Here is a 10000-nt window from a genome sequence, read left to right on the forward strand (position 1 = left end):
TTAGTTCACTGTGTGCCAGGGTCTTCTCAAGACCCGCCGCCATATTGAAAGCCGAGAAGACCCTGGGAACGAGGTTGAATTGAAAATTAGATGATAAAATGGTCCAATTCCTTATAACTGTCCATAAAATGTTTAAAAATTAAATTTTTAAATCTTGTAAGAGTAGACTGGTTTTAAATATGGGCAGGCAACATATTCCAGAGGCGGCTAGTCGATACTGAGAAAGACCTTCCGCCTCCGGTCTCCCGATTGAATCGGGGGCAGATAAGGTTTAGATGACTATGCCTGCTCGATCTTCCAGCATTCTTAAAGCAGAATGAATTACAATTTGTGGCGTTTTCATAGTGGCAGATGTCTTCATCGCCAGCGGAAACTTCCTCACCCTTGTTCTCTTTGGGTTAAAGAGAAAAATTTCCTAAAAGAAGTCTGTTCTTGGTTCTAAAAATGGTATTCTCTAATCTGTTTCTGGGAATTTTGACTTTAATTGTCTAATTTCTTGGGGGCGTTTTTAATAAAACAATTATTCCACTTTGTTATTTGTTGGATATGCGATGATTATAGCCAACTCGGCGGTACGCACCTCGTTGGCAATCTATCTTCTCACATCCAACGCCCGCTCGTGGAATAATTGTTAAATATCACCACTTATGTTTCTAACATTTTATACGTTCATCTTTCTTATAGTAAACCACGGTTACTAATACAAAACATTAAAATTGCTAAGACGAACTCTTACAAATTATCGAAAAAACTTGTCACGAATGTCTATTCCGATATGTCTCCTGAAAGAGACTTTAATTATGGTCTTTTGTTCGAAGCTCAACAGTGGAACAATTTACATAGTTATCATTTTTTTTTTCTTCAATAATAGTCATCATACATTGTAATTGCCACCTGTCATGATCGCCTACTGTTTGGCTGTCATGAGGACCGCTCAGTTTAGTACCTGTTTGTCCAGCGTCGTTTAGTTGCTTTCTTTGCAAACGTGCGAGTCGTCTTTTCAGTGGCTCTTCTCAAACGTTTTTATGGTTTTGATTTAAAGGATGAAGAACATATCAAGTAACGTAAGATCGAATGATACGAATTCTATGTATCCTCCTACTAAAGCAGAAGGAATCGCAGTATGTAGCGTTTTCATAGTGGCAGATGTCTTCATCGTCAGAGGAAACCTCCTCACACTTGTTCTCTTTGCGTTAAGCAAAAAACTTCGCAAAAGAAGCCTATTCTTGGTCATAAACATGGCATTTTCTGATCTGCTGCTAGGAATTTTGAGTTTACCCATCTACATTGTAATGTGGGGAAGTTCTTATCGACTTTGGAACTTTGAAATAAGTCGAAGTCTCGAAATATCATTCTATTGTGTCGACACCGCTCTCTCGCAGGCTTCTTTACTTTCTGCAGTCTTTATCTCTTTGGAAAGATTTCATGCTATCTTCTGGCCTCTCAGGCACCGAACTCTGTCCATTCAAGTATATCGCGTTGCTATTTCTGTTGTGTGGGTACTTTCTATCCTTGTTTGTACAATCGTCAACTTGCTACTATGGTTGAAATCAGCAAAGGAGAGTTTATACTTTTGGATACCTTATGCTGTAACTATATTGCTGCTCCTCTGCAGCTGTAACATTGGTATTTGGAGGAAATCTCTACACAGAGCTGTTGTTTCGCAACAAAACATAGTAAATTCGCAGCGAGTGACAAAAACGTTGTTGTTTGTATCAATGCTCGCTTTAATTTGTTGGCTCCCTTTAGTCGTCACGAACTATTTGTATTTTGTTCATGAGATCTCGGCATCGTGGCTCTTTCTTGCAGCAGTGATTGCTAACATTTTGAACTATATTAATTCTTGCATAAACCCGGTGATATATGCATTTAAAATTCCTGAGTTTAAGCGAGCTCTGCTATTTCTTGCTGCGGGGAAAAAGGAAGTAGCAACAGTCATGAAAGATGAGACTAGACAGAAAAGTAGTGCTAGCGTTTTGGCATTTGACAATCAAGACATGGACACCAAATTATAAGTAGCCAGATTAATTTACAACATCCTTACTTTTACTGCATCATGTACTGACTGCCCCAGGGCATATCACTCATATCCTGAGTTAAAGCAATCTATTAAATTAAGCCAAATTTTTTTCCAACTTTCTTTTCTTGCTAGCTTTTTACTTTCACACCGCAAAGTTTTCATTTGATTCATAGGATACATAGATTTTTTAGAGACCCAGCTTGCATTAAGAATGCTGGGACATTTATGACGTTTTTAAAAGTCAGTGATTGAGTCAGGCAGACTGAACCCAGACGAATGCTGCCCAGTCAGAGTATGTTAATTACTATGAATTATTTTTCAATGCTACTCACACAAAATGTTCTTTAAGTGAAAAAAAGTGGAGTGTATAGTGCCTGAAAGTTACTAGAGGTGATAGCCTTGCTAGCATTGTACCGACTCAGTTTACCTATTTGTAGTGCTTTGAGGTTCAAAGCAAAGGTGTGATCAACAATGATTTATTAGACTAGAATAGAGTGATTTTACTCAGCCCATGAAACAGGTAGTAATGTTATTTTTTTTAATGCCAAATTACTACAAGTAAACAAAAGAGAACAGTGGAATTAGTGTATTTTATAAAATAATTAGGATAGTACGCGCAGTCTCACTGGTCAATAGCTGTGTTTAGATGAGAGTATGGAAACACGGCTGTGACATCACACGAATTTTGATTGGTTATGTATTGTCAGACACGCGTTTTGTTTGGCTGGTAGGAAATATGAGCGTGCATCAAGAAAATCTGTTTTAATCAATACGTAAAAAACCAGCATTTTCATTCATTTGTTGAATTATCTTTGAGGAATATTTTATAAAAGCAATAGAGGACTTTTTATTCCGTGTTTCCGTAGCCTCATTTAAACACTCGGGAGAGTTGGGAGAATTCTCGACAGTTATGCAAACCCTTGACTACCTCTCGGGTTTGCATAACTGTCTCAAATTCTCCCAACTCCCCCTCGTGTTTAGATGAGGCTATGGAAACACGGAAAATGTCCTCTATTGCTTAAATAGTGCATGGTAATCTCCTTCGTATTTCATGGGCTATGTAAAATTGCTCCAATAATAAATAATACTAGACAGCAATTAGCACCGAGAGGTAATTTTGTTGACAGCAGTCACTTCCCTGCAAGAGTCATCCTGATTCATTATTGTTATTATATGGAATCAGGATAACTCTATTGTTGGCTGTTATCATTATTGATAATATTATTATCCATTGAACGATAGGGTGTTCAAGAGGACGGTATTGGTTCAAGTAATAAAACTATTAAGTTTACCAGTGGTAGCCAGATAAATAAGTGGCCCTTCCTGCTTTTTAAAACTTACCCTCAACTTTGCCAGCAAGTCACATTTCTCTTTTTTGTGTCATGGAGAAGTTTGTTATTCATATTAGAAACATAATAGTTTCTATTAACAGTACACAACAAGATTTCTTCTTTATTCAGTAGTAGAAAAGAGACTCCTAATTCAGTGAACCATTACACCTCTGTAACTCAAATAATATACTGGTAATAGAATAAGCATCAGACACAAAAGAAGCCAAGAAATAACAAGTTTTGAAATTTTAGTAAATTATTTAGACACTTTCTTTGTGAATAATTTTTGTAGCTGTTAAATCGTTGGCAACTGGTAATAAAATTCCATTCCTCAGTCAATACATGTAATGGATGCTTTGCTTTCACTGTATTAAAATGTTTCATTGCATAAACGCAAACACCGGGCTCTATGAAATAAAGAACACTGAAATGGAAAGATACAAAGAGTGGGCACTGCAGAAATGGAGAGACTTGGATAATAATGTATTATTATTTCTTTAAAAATGACCAAGTCAGGTCCTTAAGGTTACTGCTTGTCCACTGGTACTGTAGTGGAGGAACACTGCCCTTTCTTGTGGCCTTTTCTTGGTTGCCCACATTTTTTACACGTTGGTCCTTTTCATGGTCCTTTTTGGCCAGTAGTTGACTGAGCCGGGTTTTGAAGTTGCTGTAGCTCAGCAACTGATAAAGAAGGAAAAAAGTTAATAAGGCATAAAAAATGTAAGCAAATTTTAGATTGTCGTTTTCAAAGACTAGATATAATTAAGCCACAGTGTGTAAGTTTACCTTAAGCATGGTGCACCGTGGTATAAACAGTAACAAGATATATGTCAGTAAGATTTTGAAATGTGCATAAGCTTGAATCATAGCATGTTTGACAAATATTTGAGGTCCATCTATTCTTGTCTGTGAGTGTATCTGTACATGTACACTTGCTGTCACAGTTTCTTCTACCAAAAGCCTTGTTTTTGCCTGACATATTACACACAGTCCTTATCCGAGAAGACTTGAAAGGCTAACTATTTGCAGATGAAGTTACAAAGGCAGCACTTTCTCCTCAGTTATTTTAAGATCCTGAGTGTTGATCCGGCCGCGGTTCGAACCCGCGACGTTAAGAAAAGGACGTCACTTGTATTTTTCCCGCGAACACTAAGTAAGCGTTGGTAACCAGGCCCCTGGAACATGGCGATTTAATGGCGGACGAAAATTAATGGACTTGGAGTGCGAAAAAAAAGCACTTCCCTTCATCGTTGAAAAATGAAACTTGGTGAACTTATGCTTCAGGAAGGTAGCCATTGATCGGGCCAACAAAAAAGGTACCTGACAATTTGATCGTAGTAGCACTTAAGCATGAAAAAAAAGTCGCATTTGCCTCTTCGTTGCATTCTCGTGCAGGACACAGGAGTTTTTATCTATAGCAAGGATCGGCTAAACTACAGAATACAGGGCCACCAAGGTTACATGTTAGATAGAGCGGCTCGGCGGCTCGCCAGTCAAGACCAAAGAGATTGCATATTTGCGGCCTAATGGTTCGTCACTTGCGAGTCATGTCAGTGTTTCGGCGGCTCGGCGGCTCGCCAGTCAAGAAGAATAAGTGTATGCCGCTCGACGTCTCGTCACTTACGAGCCATGTTACATTGATAGAGTGGCTCGGTAGCTCGCCAGTCTAGAAGAATGACTGTATGAGAATCGAGGGCTCGTCACGAGTCAAATTGAAGATAACACCCTTTTAGCTTTCATTTTACGGTTCGGTTGTCTACAGTTTTTACCAGATCGTGTTAAGAATATAGCACTCGGTCACAAAGTCAACTGGAAAGCAGCCTATGTCTTGGCCTTTACATGTACAAAACTCATAGTTTTTAATTTTAAATTCCTACATCGACGACTTTCAACTAATAGTTTTCTTAAGAAAATAGGACGTATAGATAACGAGAAATGCACCTTCTGTCAATATGGTAAAGAAAGCCTCTTTCATTTATTTTTGGAATGTTGCAATAGCCGTTTTTTTGGAATCATGTTTTTTCATGGATGCAGGCCTGTAAAATTGTTAGTAAAGAATATGCTTTTCAGGTAGATACTTGCTTGGGACTGAGGCCAGATATCTCTAAATACAATTTGCAAATTAATTTTTGTTTTTTGACAAGCAAACATTTCATCTGGCTGTGTAAATTTAAAGAACGAAAGCCAATTTTCGAAGAATCTACAATACGGCATCTACAATATATTCGTAAAGTAGAGAAGGAAGATACAACAACGCGAAAGAAATGGGAACCGCTATTGCTTTAAAAATAAATAAATAAATACAGAATCCAGCACCTTGTTCTCCAACTGTACAGGTAATTCCCATCTTATAGAGTATAATTGGTCACTCCTCTCAAAACAAGAGCTACTCCTCCTTTTTTTTTTTTTTCTCTTTCTCTATTATGTAAACACATTCCGTGTTTGTAGGTGTGTGTGTGGGTGTGAGTGTGTTTGTGGGGTGAGGGGTGTTTGTGCTTTTAAAACTAAACATGTAAACATGTAAGGTGATAATAATAATAATAATAATAATAATAATAATAATAATAATAATAATAATAATAATAATAATAAAAGGAAAAGATCCGTGTCCGTGGTCCGTGTGTTGATCTAGTACTGTTGTTTTAACAGTATGGTACATCTTCTTGATGTCGCCTATGAAAGCTACTTCATTTTCACGAAATCGCACAAGTATTCCGAGCAGACTGTTGAGCAAGTCTGGCCCCTTTGCCCAGTACTCATTAAGTACGTGACCCATGTAGTTTGCGCTACTGTTACATGAGGAGCTTAACTTGGGTCAGGAATGTGGGTCCCCGCTGTTTAGGTAAAAAAAAAATTACCAAAATCTCAGTGGGAGTTCTAACAAGACTCACACTAAAAAGGCAGAGCGAGAGACAAAGGGAGAGAGAGGTGTTAATCTCGACACATTTGTTGGGCTGACCTCGTCATAAAGTTTTAATGACGACAAATAACTCAAATTACTTTAAATTAATTTTGAGTGATGTGTCAAAATAGTCCAGAGGCACAGTAAATCAATGCGAAATATTTTCTAAAACACGGTTTACAACGGCCAGCATCATGCAATTAAAAGATGGAAAATTATTTCTTTATTCTCTTTATTTCAAAAAAATTTAAACACAGGCAAATTATATCTTAACTTTCAGGCTACCCAGATGCAACTTGTTTTGCCCGGAATACACTTTTCTCAACAGCAACGGTGAATTGGTTCTTTTCTGATTTTAAAGCAATCCATTTTTAAGTTTTATACTTATGGAACTCGATAACTGAGGAATAAAACTCAACAGCTATTACACCTTCGAACATCTGCTTCCCTAATTCTCCGGTTAAACATGAAACGTTAGTGATCGATGTATTGGTGTATTTGTTAATTTAAACACAGGCAGATTATTTCTTAACTTTCAGGCTACCGAGATGCAACTTGTTTTGCCTGGCATACACTTTTCTCAACAGCAACGGTGAATTGGTTCTTTTCTGATTTTAAAGCAATCCATTTTTAAGTTTCATTATACTTATGGAACTCGATAACTGAGGAATAAAACTCAACAGCTATTACACCTTCGAACATCTGCTTCCCTAATTCTCCCGCGGGTTAAACATGAAACGTTAGTGATGTATTGGTGTATTTGTTAATTTAAACACAGGCAAAAATATGTCAGTTAACTTTTAGGCTACCCAGATGCAACTTGTTTTGCCCGGAATACACTTTTCTCAACAGCAACGGTCAATTGGTTCTTTTCTGATTTTAAAGCAATCCATTTTTAAGTTTTATACTTATGGAACTCGATAACTGAGGAATAAAACTCAACAGCTATTACACCTTCGAACATCTGCTTTCCTATTTCTCCGGTTAAACATGAAACGTTGGTGATGTATTGGTAAATTTGTTAATTTAAACACAGGCAAATTATTTCTTAACTTTCAGGCTACCGAGATGCAACTTGTTTTGTCTGGCACACCGTGACTTTTCTCAACAGCAACGGTGAATTGGTTCTTTTCTGCAGTGATTTTAAAGCAAACCATTTTTAAGTTTTATAGTCATGGAACTCGATAACTGAGGAATAAAACTCAACAGCTATTACACCTTCGAACATAATTCTCCGGTTAAACATGAAACGTTAGTGATGTATTGGTAAATTTGTTAATTTAAACACAGGCAAAAATATGTCAGTTAACTTTTAGGCTACCGAGATGCAACTTGTTTTGCCTGGCATACAGTTTTCTCAACAGCAACGGTGAATTGGTTCTTTTCTGTTTTTAAAGCAATCCATTTTTAAGTTTTATACTTATGGAACTCGATAACTGAGGAATAAAACTCAACAGCTATTACACCTTCGAACATCTGCTTCCCTAATTCTCCCGCGGGTTAAACATGAAACGTTAGTGATGTATTGGTATATTTGTTAATTTAAACACAGGCAAATTATTTTGTCAGTTAACTTTCAGGCTACCGAGATGCAACTTGCTTTGCCTGGCATACACTTTTCTCAACAGCAACAGTGAATTGGTTCTTTTCTGATTTTAAAGCAAACAATTTTTAAGTTTTATACTTATGGAACTCGATAACTGAAGAATAAAACTCAACAGCTATTACACCTTCGAACATCTGCTTCCCTAATTCTCCGGTTAAACATGAAACGTTGGTGATGTATTGGCAAATTTGTTAATTTAAACACAGGCAAATTATTTCTTAACTTTCAGGCTACCGAGATGCAACTTGTTTTGCCTGGCATACAGTTTTCTCAACAGCAACGGTGAATTGGTTCTTTTCTGTTTTTAAAGCAATCCATTTTTAAGTTTTATACTTATGGAACTCGATAACTGAGGAATAAAACTCAACAGCTATTAAACCTTCGAACATCTGCTTCCCTAATTCTCCGGTTAAACATGAAACCTTAGTGATGTATTGGTGTATTTGTTAATTTAAACACAGGCAATTTATTTCTTAACTTTCAGGCTACCGAGATGCAACTTGTTTTGTCTGGCACACCGTGACTTTTCTCAACAGCAACGGTGAATTGGTTCTTTTCTGCAGTGATTTTAAAGCAAACCATTTTTAAGTTTTATACTCATGGAACTCGATAACTGAGGAATAAAACTCAACAGCTATTACACCTTCGAACATAATTCTCCGGTTAAACATGAAACGTTAGTGATGTATTGGTGTATTTGTTAATTTAAACACAGGCAAAAATATGTCAGTTAACTTTTAGGCTACCGAGATGCAACTTGTTTTGCCTGGCATACAGTTTTCTCAACAGCAACGGTGAATTGGTTCTTTTCTGATTTTAAAGCAAACAATTTTTAAGTTTTATACTTATGGAACTCGATAACTGAGGAATAAAACTCAACAGCTATTACACCTTCGAACATCTGCTTCCCTAATTCTCCGGTTAAACATGAAACGTTGGTGATGTATTGGCAAATTTGTTAATTTAAAAACAGGCAAATTATTTCTTAACTTTCAGGCTACCGAGATGCAACTTGTTTTGCCTGGCATACAGTTTTCTCAACAGCAACGGTGAATTGGTTCTTTTCTGATTTTAAAGCAATCCATTTTTAAGTTTTATACTCATGGAACTCGAAAAATGAGGAATAAATCTCAACAGCTATTACACCTTCGAACATAATTCTCCGGTTAAACATGAAACGTTAGTGATGTATTGGTGTATTTGTTAATTTAAACACAGGCAAAAATATGTCAGTTAACTTTTAGGCTACCCAGATGCAACTTGTTTTGCCTGGCATACAGTTTTCTCAACAGCAACGGTGAATTGGTTTTTTTCTGATTTTAAAGCAATCCATTTTTAAGTTTTATACTTATGGAACTCGATAACTGAGGAATAAAACTCAACAGCTATTACACCTTCGAACATCTGCTTCCCTAATTCTCGGGTTAAACTTGAAACGTTAGTGATGTATTGGTATATTTGTTAATTTAAACACAGGCAAATTATTTCTTAACTTTCAGGCTGCCGAGATATAGCTTGTTTTGCCTGTCATACACTTTTCTCAACAACAACGGTGAATTGGTTCTTTTCTGATTTTAAAGCAATCCATTTTTAAGTTTTATACTTATGGAACTCGATAACTGAGGAATAAAAGTCAACAGCTATTACACCGTCGAACATCTGCTTCCCTAATTCTCCGGTTAAACATGAAACGTTAGTGATGTATTGGTATATTTGTTAATTTAAACCGTCACAGGCAAATTATTTTGTCAGTTAACTTTCAGGCTATCGAGATGCAAATTACTTTGCCTGGCATACACTTTTCTCAACAGCAACGGTGAATTGGTTTTTTTCTGATTTTAAAGCAAACCATTTTTAAGTTTTATACTTATGGAACTCGATAACTGAGGAACTGGGAAATTTAGAATGTCCAATTGTAGCTGTGTAAAATTTCATTCCGGGCTAATTGATTTCCCAGCATGTCACAGGGAGGCACATTCAATATTAATCACAGACTTATTAATTTCCTAGCTGCTATCATGATATCCTGATATCATGAAATTGAACCTAACAGCAATTATTTTACTTCAACGTTTGAGCGTGAGCCTGTATACCGGGAAGGCTTCCAGCACCGAATTCCCCGACGTCAACATTGTTTACTG

General features: G+C 36.8%; 2 protein-coding genes across 2 annotated transcripts in view; both read left to right on the forward strand.

The window, feature by feature from the left end:
* LOC138007019 (dihydropteridine reductase-like) overlaps nt 1-10000 on the forward strand; it is a 153853-nt gene that overhangs the window by 137660 nt on the left and 6193 nt on the right. The gene's annotated exons all lie outside the window — the stretch shown is intronic.
* Nucleotides 968-2015, forward strand: LOC138008523 (growth hormone secretagogue receptor type 1-like). The gene has a single exon (XM_068855836.1). The coding sequence runs from the start codon at nt 1044-1046 to the stop codon at nt 2013-2015; it is 972 nt and encodes a 323-aa protein (XP_068711937.1). The 5' UTR covers nt 968-1043.

This window comes from Montipora foliosa, chromosome 6, assembly GCF_036669935.1.
Source record: "Montipora foliosa isolate CH-2021 chromosome 6, ASM3666993v2, whole genome shotgun sequence".
Taxonomy (NCBI): Eukaryota; Metazoa; Cnidaria; class Anthozoa; order Scleractinia; family Acroporidae; genus Montipora; species Montipora foliosa.

Bases quoted from the DNA above. Each gene is read 5' to 3' on its own strand.
- LOC138008523 (XM_068855836.1), top strand. From the start codon at position 1,044: ATGAAGAACATATCAAGTAACGTAAGATCGAATGATACGAATTCTATG.